At 41.1% G+C, this 14,730-nt stretch overlaps 1 protein-coding gene across 6 annotated transcripts in view; it reads left to right on the top strand.

The window, feature by feature from the left end:
- Window positions 1-6,702, top strand: part of RALGPS2 (Ral GEF with PH domain and SH3 binding motif 2) — a 114,954-nt gene extending 108,252 nt beyond the window's left edge. For all 6 annotated transcript variants that reach the window (XM_017737412.1, XM_017737413.1, XM_017737411.1 and 3 more), the window contains one exon: window positions 620-6,702. In XM_017737412.1, coding sequence (XP_017592901.1) covers window positions 620-649 — 30 coding nt within the window. In that variant the 3' untranslated portion in view covers window positions 650-6,702. The remainder of the gene's footprint in view (window positions 1-619) is intronic.
- Window positions 6,703-14,730: the final 8,028 nt, after the last annotated feature.

The following is a 14,730-nucleotide window of genomic DNA, read 5'->3' on the forward strand; positions in this document are numbered from 1 at the left end:
CAGGAATGTGGTGCCTCTTTAATAACCTGACTAAACAAGAGATGTTGCTGTCAGACAGATTCCTGATGGAGAGAAAATGGGAATATAAACTAATGTATTGCAAACGAGCTTTAATCTTCATGAAAGGGAGTGATACTGCAGCAGGCATTCGGGTTTCCTAGGGAAAAAGCCCAAACAGCTGTTTGTGCCTCATTTTTTAAATTACTCTTAAAAACAGACTAAGGGGCCTACATCAATCACTGATCTGTGTGCCAAGAATTTTCTAGCTGTGGCTCAGGTGAGAGAGTTCTCCTTGTCTAGCAGAGCTGAGATTTATCATGTTAAGGTTGTGCTGCTGACAATTTAAATCCTAAATGTCCTTAAAATTAGGAAGTTCTATGGCCATATAAGGTTTATCATTTGATAAACCTTACAGCAGTTTAATATTTTGATTATATTATTACTGGGTTTTCTACAGCTCTAAGTGTATTTTTACTGCTAGGTGATAGTTGCATTCCTTCTCCCGTTTTTGAAGACAGAATGATGGGCATTTCAACAGATGTCTAGTCTGTGAAATAGTTGAATGCAAGTAGCTACTATCGGAAGTAAATTCTTTTATCATTTTTATTTTTGTTTTCAGGTTCCTGCCAACTTGATGACCTTTGAATAACAGGCAAATTCAAAACAATAAAAAAAAGGACAATTTGAACCATCTCATATTTGAGAGCAAGGTCCTGATGAAAAACGTGCCAGCTGTATTCTGTGCCAGAACAGAACCTGTCAACTCGATCTCTGAACTCTGAAGCCCTGAACAAAACCACTAATGGTTGGGGAGAGGAGTCCCCCAAATTAAAAATGGATTTGCAACATGAATTGCCATGGACCATGCTTCGTTATGTTCTCAGAACTGACCTGTGGAAACCACTGCCTTAAAGAGTGAAAGGAGAAACAACATAAAACACCAAATAGTGTGTGTGAAACTTCTGGCGGTGCTGTGCTTGAGTTAAATAGATTGTAGCTAGTTTTGAGTTTCTTTTAACTTTATACTAATTTTGAAAATAACTCACCTTTTTAGGCATTCTTAAGAAAGCAGGTAAGCTGGTATTTAAGAGTTGTATCAAAAGCTGTGTATGAACTGGGTGAAAGGTACTCCATGTTCTGGAGATGTTCTTTAGACTATACCAGGAGTCCTGGAGGGGAGCTTGTCACAGGCACACTTAGCCTGGAGCAGTGTGATTTCTCTCAGACCTGCAAGTATAAGAAATGGAGCACAGCTGCGAGTTTAGAGCAGCACTGAGTTTGCAAACCTTGGACCTGTTATGGGAGCCAGACTCCAACAGTGGCACAGAGGCTGAGCCAAAAATCAGTTTGGTACGTTTTGACCTAATTCCTAGTTAAAAACACGTGTTTTGGGCAGTTGGGGGGTGGGGGATGTGTACAAGACAAAACTGAAAGCACTGTTGGGTCAGAACTGAGTGTTTTCATCCCGTTTGTTTCCACACCTGTGACTCTCCTACACAGAAAAGCTGAATGACAAAGCACCAACACCTGGGTACAGCTCACTGAGACGTTTGACTTTGGGTATCTGCTAATTGTCAGTTAGGGACCACTGCTAGTGTGTGGTGTTTCATAATAGCACTTCAGATGGACATTTTAAAAAGATAGAGGCACAACTTCAAGCTTTCATGTTCTCATTTGGCAATAACTGATTTTAGTATCTGTCTTGGTCAAAGTAGTTGACGTTGTGTGGTGTTGATAACATGGCCTAAAGCAGACCTTACATACAGAAGCTCTTTTGATCTTCAGACAATTAACTAATTTATTAGAAGGTAGGATAACCTAAAGAGAGAAAAGGTGTGGGGCCATCAAAATTCCATCCTTGGCAGGAATCATTCTTGGTCACTGAAATTACTCACAGAGAAAAACATAATGGTTGTAAAAAGGGAGCTGTGCTTTATGTGTGTGTTTGATGCTTAAGACTTTGATTCTTGCTTTATTGGGGTTTCCTTGACATCACCTGGTTTCCTGGATGATTAGTCTTTCTTTAATCTTCAAAAATATGATCTTTGTAAAGCAAGGAAACATTGTCCAAAATATGACTCTGATATTGGAACTTTGAAGTCTGTGAAAAAGTAGTAACTGTTCCATTGACATTGTGGTTTAGTGGCCGTAAATACGCTAGCAGATTCCACCATGAATTCTCCTTTTTAAACAGAAACAAGCTACCTACCAGTCTGTTTCAGAGTTCTCTGACTATCTAATAAAGGTTTCTACTCGTAGTTGTTATTTTGAACATGTATAGTTTGTTTATTGCATCTGAGTAGAAGCCTGTAAATTCACTTGTGAGGTTTTTTTTCCCCAGAGTCAAATTAATCGCGTAATGGAAAGGATTAATTTTTGATTTCTGGCGGGCAGAAAGAAGGATAATCCAGTCTAGCAGTAAACAAAACACAAAAACCCCAACCACTTTGTGATGTAAAGGGTAATAGGCTGGTTTGTCTTTTCAGAATTATTCTGAATTGGCTCTTGGTAGAAAGAAAACAGTAGAAGGATGCTTCTGTCAGAATCACACCACAAGGACCACGAGAATTTGGCTCCCCTTGCAACTCTTTTGTTGCTGTTTTTTACGTGGGGAATGAATAGTCTGTTCTGAAGTCGTGAATTTTGGGAAGGGGTTGTTTGTGCTGAATCCCTCAGCAATTGACACATCTCCCACATTTAGCCATGTCGGGTGTAGAGTAAAGACAACGTCCTCACAGCCAGCAGTGTTACTTAGTAGACTTTGCACAACTTGAGTTAGGGTTTTTTTCCGTTTTAAAACTTACTTAAATGTGTGTTTCTTCTCAATGACTTAAGTGTTTGTTTGGGTTTTTTTTAACAATGTGTGTCCTTTTTTTAAGCATTGTGGATAATAGCCTGTGGATTTTGAATTTTTAAATAAGCTATTCTAGGTTCGTTGCAGCATAACTGTATCTGTTCTTTTGTTAGTGAAAGGAAACATGCAACTGGCAGCCACAGCCTGACAGCCCACAGCTTTGCTAAGGACAGAGCCAGGTCAGCACGTGTCATTTATTACTGGATTCTTGCATTTTTCCAGCTGGTTTGAGTTAGATCTTTATGGTTAGGAGGATGCTGGGGAAAACAATTCACAAATCATCCTTTAATGAATTGTTGCTGTTACCAGCTTTCATTGTCCTTAGGCCTCCTACTCTTCCTTGTTTTCTGCCCTCAGGTACGCTGGGTTTTTGTGAGAGAGATTGAATATTGTGGGAGGAGTTCCTTAAAATGTGTAGCCAGAATAACTGGAGTGAGTAATGACAACGCAGGAAGTACTTCTGGCACTTGTAACAGTGAGTAGTTCAGGACTTGCCCGTTGTTTTTGTCCTCTTTGGCCACGCAGGCCTGCAGGGCAGCACAGGAGCACTGGCACTTACATGGCTGGAGATAAAAGAGGTGGTGGGTGTGTTCCCTCAGGGAGAGCTGCCTCAGCTGAGCCTTGGAAAGACTCACACAAGTCAAATACACTGTAAAGAATGTACTAATGCTCTTGGTTTTAAAAAAAAGGAGTTAAAGTAAGTTAGCTAACTGAAACTCTTGCTGAGCAAACAAGGAGAGCAGCGAGCTCGTGGTATTCAGGTAAGACTGGCATCCAGACTGCTTCAGACAGTTGGCAGTTTCTCTTTTGATTCTCATTTTTAATGTGTTGCTCTAATTGTTTATCTTGTCAATAACTGCTGAAACACTTCAGCTGATATTTGTCACTTTATCCCTTAATGTTTGGATTTTGAAACTAAAGATGCCCCTTGAAATCCCTCATTTTGGCTGCATTTGAGCAAAAATGATTTCGAGTAGCTCTTCTAGCTTACTTCTAGCAAGACTTCAAATATGAATATTAATTGTCTGCTGACTGATAACCATCTTTTTAGCTAAACTAAAATTTTTGGGAAAGATTAAGCAAAAGGGAATGTCTGGTTTATGAAGTTGGTGCATTGCATTAAAAATACATAACACTGCACCGCTTACTGCTAACTTTTATCTCATTTAATCAGTGCTACTTTTGGCTAGGATTTTCAAACCTGACTTCTATTCCAGTGTCCTTAGAAAGCAAATCACTTTTAAAACTTTTGTTTTTAAAAAATTCTGGTAGTTTGAATAAACATAGCTCATCCCAGACACGTCTTCATTTTCAAATGTCTGTTTCATGCCAGAGGAGTATTACTCGAGCTATTATGATTCATTAAGTATTTAGGTGCAAGTTACAGGCATTAAAACTACAAATACTAAATAAGTCACATAAATACTTAATGAATGAGCTTTAGCACCCAGCTTTAAAATTGTGTTTAGAGAAGTACGCACATTGGAAAACGTATTGGGAGCAAAAGGAAGCATAAAAAAACACAGCAGGGTTTCATCAGTTATCTACTCCTCACTAGAAGTAAATTCATATAATTTAATGTTTCTTGCAACATCAGCCTCCTGTATTTGCATTTACATATTTTCAACACTAGTCCTCCTCTGTTAGTGTCAGACATAACACATGGTGACAGCAAATCCTCTCCCTCCCAGCAGAAGCAGTTGCAGGTTTCTGTGCTGCTGAGGCACACGAGAAGCAGAGGTCCCCTTTGACAAAAGGCAAGTTGATCTTATGGTTTTGATTAGCTGTAACAAATCTTGTCCAAATCAAGATAAAACGTGGGTTGCTTTTTCTTCTGGCTCTGTCAATGGCCTTTTTCTTCATTGCATGTCCTTTTTAGTTTTTTGGTACTCTAACTCACCAGCTCTAGTCATTCCAGTCTTATTCGTGGCCAGCTCTTTGTGCTGCCTGTTGCAGCATCAAGACCCCAGTACTAAATCACATCAGTGCTACAAGGAGACAGCTGTGAAAGTTTTGTTATTATTCTTTAATATTAGCCTTTTTCTTTCATTTTTCTCTAAAAGCAGCTTGTGCATAAGGTGGTTGGGCTTGGAAAAGTTGTCATTAAAAGGATCTGTACAAGTGGACATGGAATTCTTTCCTAGGGCTTATCCCTTCTTTTAAAAACCATCATTCTAATTTGTAGTGCATGAAGAGGGTGAATGCTTGGATTTGATGAGGACTTTTTGTCAGTGCCTTACTATTAACTTGAAGACCAATTCCTTTATTTCAGTGGTGGACTTGCAGGCTGTGGCCTCGATGTACCAGGGGGTGACATTCCTGGCAGCCTTTGCATTTCTGCAGCAGTCAGTTGTTTTGGTCAGTGTAAAATAGCTGTGGCTTGAGTTGCTTTAGTATTATTTTTTTTCTGTGTTTGAATAGCCTCTTTTTAGGAAAAATGCAGAGGTTTTTGGTAGCTTGGGCTTGTTCAGCTTTTATCAGAAGTAGCTCAGACCTCTTAAAAATTAACTTATATTTATTTTGGTATGTCTCTTGAGTAGATTTAGTACGGGGGAGTGGGGGGAATGAAGAGTATAGTCCAAGTCATGGTCTAGACCACATGAGCTCAGGAGCTCACATTATTAGAAAGGAGCTTGCTTTTGTCTGTCCCACTTTGATGTAAACACTGAGGAGCATTCTTAGGCAATGATTTATCTTGCAAGCTTTTTGTTAATGTAAAATAAATACCGCAGAAAAAAACTGTTTGGGGAAAGAGGAGGCTTGGATAAATCTTAGTCTTAATATCCCAGAAGGTTTTGTATATTGTATTTCTTGTGTCAACACTGTGTAGGGAGCACTGTCCTTCACTGAAACAACTGCTAGAGACTTTTAGCAGCAAAGGCTTCAGAAGCTTTGGAAGGGGAAATGAAAGAAAGAATGTGTTGTTCTTAAGCAAGTAAATATTTGTTTTCCTGGAATACATCCATATAAAAACACAGCAGTTTTACTATAGTCTTTTTATAAATTCAGATGCTGGAAGGGTAATTTGAAAATTAATCTTACGCTTTCTAAGAATATTCAGAGAGAGCAGAAAGGTCAAAGGAGAAAATACAAATTACGTGGTGTAGCTCTGGCTGTTGCAGAACTGAGCTGACAAGTTTTCTCCAAGCTACCTTGCTGAGGAAAAGAAGGTGTATGAAATGTAATGAAATGCAAGTTCCTGCAGATCATGGCATGGTCCTGCCTGGTGGCCTGGTCTTGCTCTTGAGGGGCTAAAAACACCGTAAATACTCCGTTTCCTTTGTGTGCTTGATCATTATTATTGTTTCTCTTTATTCGGGTGGGTTCTGGCCTTCGGGTGTGTTTGCTGAAGGAATTTCTTACCATTCCAAAGCTGTTCACAGCTGAAACTGCAAAGCAGACAAGCACTATAAAGTGATTAAACGTTGAAATAAAGGGTTCTGGGGTGCCTACTTTACTGGCACTTGTGGCTCCTTGTGTGCAGGAGTGCATCCATTCAAACACCACTGCTCTGCAGTGGGAAAAGCACCAGGAAACACAGATGTGTTTTATAATAATCCTGTGGGGGCCAACCATCGCTGGGAGGGGGATCAAGGTGTCATGCAGTAGAACACAAGCCATTTGTAATGTTCCCTGCTGGCGTGAGGCGTTCCAGGGATGGAGGGATTGCACTATGATCTCGCTGAGTGATGTGCAGTTTGGCTGTCCTCGAGCCTCTTCCTTCACCTTTTATAATACTTTGTTCTGTGTGTGCGTGTGAAAATCGTGTGTTTGCATAAGCTAGTTGAAATGAATTTAAGAACAGGTTTCAAAAATCTTTCCTACTGAAATAAATTATTTAAAAGATGGCCTGTGTCTGAGATTTTAATTTCTCAGTTAAAAACCTGCATTGAAACTCCACAGCTAGGTTTTGCAACGTGGAATTTGACTGCCTTTTGGAATGGAGCTGAGATCAGCTGGAATTTTAGTGGCGTTTTTCAATGTACCTCTGAAATGAAGCATGTAAAGTTGTCTGCTGGTGCAAAAGAAATCCAAAGACTAGCAGGGAAATACAGTTCATTGAAGAGATTTGTGTCTGGTCTCAGAGATCGTTCTGTTAAATGATGTGGTTTTTCTCTCCTTGGTAGTTTATCAGATTTTTTTTTTCCTGTTGTCTCTATACTTAAAGCTGTGGTAAATTTAAACTCACTGAAAGCAGTCATCAGGCAGATTGGCTCTTAAGGAGCAACTCCATGGAAGACAAACTGAAAATGAAGAATGAATGAACAGCATGCAAAGCCTTGTATTTCCTTAGCTCTTTGTCTGGTGTTGCTTCCCTACTCTGTGCCTTTGTAACGCTGTGAAGCCTTACTGGTCATACAGCCTGGGGGAAATGCTGTGGGGTCAGGTTGTGAAATGCTTGTCAGAGTGTGAGCCTTGGGCTCCTTCACCTTTTCTCCTTAATGGAACTATTCATTTCAAATGTATTTACAAAGAAGGAATAAAGTAGATTTTTGTAACCCCTCCTTTTTCTTATTTCCAGATTACTGAGTTTGAGAAACGCTTTGTGCTCGATAGTGTGAAAAGAAACACAGAATTAATGAGCTGGTGATTTTTTCTTTTTGTTCCGTTTGAAAGCTCTTTTTGTGGCAACCGTTTTCAGATAAGCTGCTTTATTAACTCGAAAGCTGACTCCACACTCTGCAAAGTGGGGGGCACAGAGAGAGCAAAGGGATTCTTGGTTCAGACCCTTCTTGGCAAAGCCTTTCTCTCCCGTGTTTGCACTCATCTCTGTCCACAGCACAGATTCCAAGTCTGGCTCTGTTAGCTTCATTGTTTATCTTCGACTTCTGTCAGTCAGCTTTTTCCTTGCCTTTAGATACTGAAAGGCTGTAGCATCTCTGCAGGGCCTGAGAGAAGTGGCTGGAGTGAGAGTTCTTTGACATATTTTTTTAATTTTATCTTTTCTCCAAGTCAAGGAACATGTCAAGGACTCCTTTTGCCCCGTTCCTCATGTTCTTGTCTCTCAGGCTGCTGTTCACAGGAGATGGCCTCCAAATCCACAGAGTGAGAAGAGAGCTGGGCAAAAGGCGCCTGATCCTTCCTTGCTTCCCAGCTGGAACGATTTTCATTCTGGATATACTTGTGCTATCTTTCTCCAGATGTATATGCTGAGTCCATCAACTCAGTGTTCCTCTGGAAATTGTAAGATTTGAAAGAATTGAAATTGCCTTGGTTTTGTAACCTCACCTTTAGTTTGGTTTTATTTTTTTCCCTTTGCATGGGAAGAAACCATAGTGCAGGGGGAGGGATTCACATCTGTGGGAAAAACGGAGAAACCAGACCACGGATGTATGAAATAACCCAGGCGAAAGGAGATGATCTTTCCCCCTTTTTTTATGTTAGTTTTTGTAAGTGAGACTGTTAGGTAACAAAAATGTGAGCAGACGACAGCCAGACGTAAACAGATGATACTGTTTTGGCATAACCTACATGCTGTGACAGAACAGAGCAGGGTTATGGTTTTTATAACAACAAATAAATTGAATACAGAAGATTGAATCCATGCTTCTAACGTGTAATGTTGTAATTAGTTTTATTCGTTTTTTGCTTTAATTGAGCATTACTACTGAGACATACATCCTTACGTGGGTAATACTTACCTTTGCCTCCTTCAGTTCCCCATTTTTAGTTCAATTCAGTACTTAGGGACAAAATGCAGATCCAAAAGAAAACCTTCTGCTTGTCTCCCTGAGCTGGTACAAGAGACTGTTAGTTGCTGCTGTGCAAAACTTGCCTTTACTGAATGTCTTTATCATGCTCTGTAAAAGAAGTGTTTTTTCTGCAGTGTGTATAGCGTGATAAAGCATGTCAAGCACCTGATGAATAATTCCGGTGTGTAAGATGATACTGTTTTAATTCTGAAACATTGAAAAGGGCCTGCTCAAAGGAGATCTGCAAAGGGCAAAATAAAAGCGTATTTTTTTTTAGGTTAAAAAAGTGTGGGGTTTATGTGTAACAAAACACAAAGTGGGCCCAAGGCATTTATTAAGCTAAAGGGAGACCTTGTACAAGAATAGAGGCAGCAGCAGAGTGCTAATCTATCTTTCATCTTCTTTTCAGGCAAGAAAATGTTTTGCTTTCATTGTGGAAAAGGGATAAGGAGCTGAAACGTTCTAAGGTCAAATAATACAGCAGCAAAACATTTAACTTGAGCATTGCTTGTTGGAGATGCATGAGACAGCCAAGGGTAAACTGTGGCCTGTGTTTCTCACTGCCTGACTCTGCAGATCTGTTCCAGATTGTGACTGGAATACTGAAACAGCTCGTGAGAAGAGGGAGCCATTCCCTCAGACAGGAGCAGTCCCAAAGCCGTGACTCAGAGACAAATTGATGGTGGTGTGAGTAGCTCAGTAATGTGTCATGGTAGAACTGGTAAAAGCAAATGCAAACCCTGAGTTCTTGGTGCTGGAACAGCAGGATTCTCTTTAATGAGTATAAACATGAATCTAAGACTTACTCAAAGCAAGACAGTCAAAATGAGATAATTGTGATCTGTTATAATTTCCTTATTTGGGGATATTTGGTGTTGGCAAGCATTTTATGAAATTCCAATTAGAATTACATACCCAAAATACTGTGTATTGGAGTTACTAAACCTGAGTCACTCTCACCTCAGTCATCAGGTCCCCATCAGTATTAAATTCTATGATGTTGCACCAGTGCTGCTTTTGTTGTAATTCCCTGTCTCTGACACCTGTACCAGAGGCTTCAGAGGAAAGAGTAAACATACAGTGAGTGAACTTCTAGCCAGGTAAGTAATTTCTGATTCCTGACGACTTCTATGTGTTGAAAGCTTTACAGTGCCATTTTCTCAATTTCATTCAATATGGTAATGGCTTAATAGTGAAAATGTTTTTGCTAATCTTTTCATTTCTTTGAAAAGAAGCTGTAAGATGATAAAGAGCAGAACGAATGTGGTATGAGCATGCTGGCACAGAGCCAGTGTGAAATGTACCCCAGACTTCATGTTAGATCTTGGTTCGTGTCTTGTCAGAGACATCTGTATATTACTACTTTTAGGAGTTAAAACAGTTCAGGTAATGTCAACACATAGGGTTCTTTGCACACAACTTTGCATTTAATTTCATAGAATCACAGAATGGTTTGGATTGGAAGGGACCTTAAATCTCATTCCACCCCCTGCCGTGGGCAGGGACATCTCCCACTATCCCAGGCTGCTCCAAGCCCTGTCCAGCCTGGCCTGGCTCCCTTCCAGGGACAGAGCAGCCACAGCTTCTCTGGGCACCCTGTGCCAGGGCCTCCCCACCCTCACAGGGAAGAATTTCTTCCCAATATCCCATCTAACCGTGCTCTCTATCAGTTTGAAGCCATTCTCCCTTGTCCTGTCACTCCACACCCTTGTAAATAGTCTCTCTCCATCTGTCTTGTGGGCTCCCTGCAGATACTGGAAGGACACTTGTGAGGTTCCTCCAGAGACCTCAGCTGGGATGAGGAAGCTGTTTCCGGATGATAGATGGCCATTTTGGTTATGTACCTCCCAGCCATTATACGTACATCTGTCATGCTTGCTACTCTGGTATCTAATTAATATTAACTAAACAACATCTTGCTTAAATCCTCTCTGTTGTGCTGCTCTTCTTCCAGTCACATTTGTCCAAGTGAGAGCTGTCAAATCCAGAACCTTGTTGGCTATAAGATTCCAGGGGAGGCTGTTTCTCAGGAGTGTGGTGATGCCTTAGTGCCCAGTTCAGAACACCAGCCATCAGTCTGAGTGCCTTCCAGAGAGGGAGCTGGTCTCATCCTGTCCTTGTGCTGCGGATGGAGAAACTGAGGCACAGCACAGAAGGAGTAAATGTTGTGTTCAGTGTCCAGCACCAATAGTGCCAGGCTGGAGAATTATATCCAGTGCACTTTCCAGTGGGTCATCAATGCGTAAAATAATCAAGGAAGAACTTGTCAGAGTACATCTGCTCTGGTGTTTCTGGCCAAAATCCATCAGTTCTCCTGATTTAAATCCCTTTTTGACACTGATGATGTGTGGAGGTAGAGCCCATCAGTGACCTTGCTGCGTGTCTCAGACAGTCAGCCCAAGAAAAATTCGGAGCAAGGTAAATCATTTAAATCCTGGTAGTGCCAGGGCTGTAGGTGGGTGTCTGTGGACGTGGAACCTCAGGGATTTCGTGGGGCTCCGTGCAGACAGAACCATCTCTTGCACTCAAAGAAGCTTATAGTATCAAAAATGAAAACAAGTCTCTAGACGAAGCTCACTGAGCTGAAGGGTTTCTGGTAGCTCATCAGTAATTTGCTCAGTTTTTTCCTCCCCCCTCTCAGGTTCAGTTTAAAGGCATAGAAAGGCACAAAAATTAATTTCTGGGCAGAGGGCAGCGATATGGGATACACATCATGAAGTCACCCCAAGACAGCTCCCAAGAAGTGGTCTGTGAAGGTTAACAATACATTTGGGTGACTGAGCCCACTGCTCCTCCTCAGTCTTCTGCCAGTCTCTGAAGGGGACTAGCCCTGTGTCCCTCTTGCCATCCTGTCTGCATAAAAGTGGCCAGGGAAGATAAGAGTAAAACAGTTTATTCAAATAAAACAGGGAAAAATTATTTATTAGGTCCAAGTATAAAAGGGAAAGTATGCGACTCTCTTAATTCAGCCCCATATTCTGGTGCTTTCCAAGAGTAAAAGGAGGTCACAAATCCTGCAAGGCTTACACATTTATTATTTTCTCAAACTCAGTGCTTTGTGTTGCCATTTGATCCCTGAAGTGCCGCTTTTTCAGCGCTGAAGGTAAATGAGCAGATGCAGTGGGGTTTTTTCCCTCCTGCCGTGTGTGTAGGAAGAACTTCCAAAGGAGGCTTTTGGGGTGCATCAGACTGGTTCACCTTGAGCTCATCCAGTCCTTCAGTTAAGCAAGGGTTCTTTAATACATTGTTCTGTCACTTCTGGTTAGACAATGACATTGAATGCTCTGATAATATCAACCCAGCATTTGTTCCTTCAGTGTCAAGGATATGCAATGAAAACATAATAGGCAGTTTGAGTAAAGTAAAAATATGCTGCTGGCAAGGAAATAACAAATTGGATTAAGTCAATGCTGTTTTGAATGTTGGTAACTAGATGAATTTTAATTTCTCATGGTTCTTTAAAAAGAGCAATTTAGACACACCACACTTCATATTTTAAGGTTATGTTACTGTTTTAAATCTACTTCCCAATTCACTTTAGTATTTCAAAAATGTATTATTCCCACATTATGAAACTTGAAGCTGCTCTTTACGCATATCCTGGAACGCAAGAAATGGAAAAGAAACATCTAAAATAAGAGAATACTGTCACATGAGTAAATGTGTACAATGTGGCTGTAGATGAAAGGTCTCACACCATCAAGGAGGGCCAGTTTCTGTTACAGCTCCTCAAAGGAACAGTGGGGAGCAAACCCATAAGCGTGGGGGTTTTTGTGGGGCTCAGTCAGGCCATGAAAGAAATGCCACTGCTAGTTAAGTGTCTGCAGCACCACGAGGCACAGCCTGGCAATGTGAGAAGGCTCAGCTGGGCCGTGGGCTCTTCTGAACAGCCTCACACTCTTAAATATTGAAGCAAAATCAATCTTCTAAAGGTACTTTTAAAAATAGTGTATTAGTGTGAGTTTTTCAGCAGTACAAAATACTGACTCCAGTTGTACTGCAGGGCCAAAATGGTGCAACTCTGAAACCTGCTGCTTACTGAGAGTAGCCCAGAGTTTCAGAATCTGAGTTTGCAGGATGCGAATTCACGTTGCGATGTCTGAACATCAAAGAACCTGAGGTTTCAAATACCTCTGAGCCTTTGTTTGTCCTGATTTAAATCATGGGGGTCTCAGCTACTCTGAAAATACAAGTTTAACTGATAGAGTTTCTCCAGAGCTGGACTCTGGTTCCTTTGTTGGTATTAAAGATTAATCAGGACAATGGAAAACAGATATTTTGTACTATTAACTTCATATAATTAGTTACAAGCTACAGAAAAATGTTCTTTTAGTTTTCCCTAAAAGATCAGGCTGAAGATTTGAAGTCATAACACAGTTCTTGTGGTAACCCAAATTGAAGTCATGTGAATCGAGAACTGTAAGGGTTCCATTAGCACACATGGAAAATGGGATTGGATCTGTAAAAGTATTGACAGTATGTCCTGTCCCTGTATTATTTTTTAAATTAAAAATTAAACAAAGCTTTCAAGTGGTTTACAGTTAGTTGACAGTGCCAACACACTTTAATTTCCATTAAGCTGAAGCTGCCACGCTCTTCATTTTAAATGGAAATCGTATTTTGCTGGTGTGACTAGTGAGCTTTTTTTCCTTCTGCCACTAAAATATGCTTGTATTAGAATGACTTTTGACTGGAAATCCCTGTGAATATGTTTGTGCTGCTGCTTTAGATGAAAATTGCTATACCAGTCAACTTGTGGGAGGATAAAACTTCTCTATTTCTGTCAACTTAAATCCAGTGTATGCTGCTAGATATGGGAATAAATGTGGCTTGTTTCTGCTTGGAAGCCTGGGCTAGGAAGAGGTGTCTCATCCCAATGCACAAAGGCTGTTTCTCATTTTGTTGCTTTTTTAAAGCAATATCCATCTTTCCTCAAGGAAGCCACCTGGCTGTGCCAGGATTCCCTCAGGGCTGCTTTGGGGCATCCTTCTGGTTGTTGTCTTCCAGCCTGCTTCAAAACCTGTCCTTTCCATCTGCTCCATAGCAGCTTTTTAGGCAGAACCTGTTCAGACATCCAGGGAACAGAATAAAGTCTATTTTGCTGTTGCCACGAGAATTAACTGCTTCATCAGCCTGCAGCAGTCCTCGGGAGCACCACTGTTACCTGTGTTTTCCAGCATTGTAAGAAATGTTACTGATTCTAACTGGGGAAAAAAAATCAAGTTTAGCTAATGTGGAGCACTTAGTTGATCTCAGCGCTCTCAGACTGCTGAGAGTCTGACACTTGACTACATAATGATTTTTTTTTTTCCTTGATACACCTTTCATCCAAAAGAGATTGCCAAATGCTGTCTGGATCACACAGAAAAAAAAAGAGAAATTGTTTCTGGCACCTACTGGATCAGCCAACAATAAGCAACCGGTTTACCCAAGTCATAAAATACAGAACCTTATTTTCTTAGGACAACATCAAACAAAAAACCCTATCCAGTTTAACCTGCTGCTTACCAAGTTTGCTTCTCTTCTTCCACAAATGGCCAGTGGGTTTTTAGTTATTTCAATGGGCATGACTTAATCATTTGTGCTTCTAGTGGAAGGTGGTGGTGCCCGTGGAGTGCATTTCCACCCTGACTCTGTGTCAGTGATTTAGAAGGCACCTCGCTAGCAGAGTGTTTGGAGAAGAAGGACATCTGTGAGAAAATCTTCCCTCACTCTGGAAGGGCTGGAAAGAACGAACTCCAGAACTGTATTTTCATAGAAGCCACTTGGGGTGTGTGTCTAAATTGGTGTAGGATTAAAACTCACACACGCATTTTCTAGAGCTGTGCTTCTGTGGCAGATGGCAAAATTACCTCCTTTCTTTTTAATTTGAACCCTAGGAAAAAGCAGTGACGTAGTTCCAAGTGGGGCTCGTGCCAGCGAGGCACAGCTTCTGTGGGATCTGCTAGCTCTTCTCCGGGGAAGGTTTTCTTTCTGCCTTCTGTTTGAGCACCATTTCTCTCCCACTGGGAGTTCCTGGTGGCCAAGCACAGTCTGCCACGTGTGGGGGGTGTAGCTGGGGCAGGGCAGTTGCCCAGGGTGGGCTGTGGTAGTGAAGACCCTGAAAGCCCAGGCCGAACACGCTTCTGTTCTGTTATCTTCTCCGAGTTTTCTTCCTGCTCTTTTCCTTCTTGTTGTTTTTTT

This window comes from Corvus brachyrhynchos, unplaced genomic scaffold (assembly GCF_000691975.1).
Source record: "Corvus brachyrhynchos isolate BGI_N302 unplaced genomic scaffold, ASM69197v1 scaffold466, whole genome shotgun sequence".
NCBI classification, from domain to species: Eukaryota; Metazoa; Chordata; class Aves; order Passeriformes; family Corvidae; genus Corvus; species Corvus brachyrhynchos.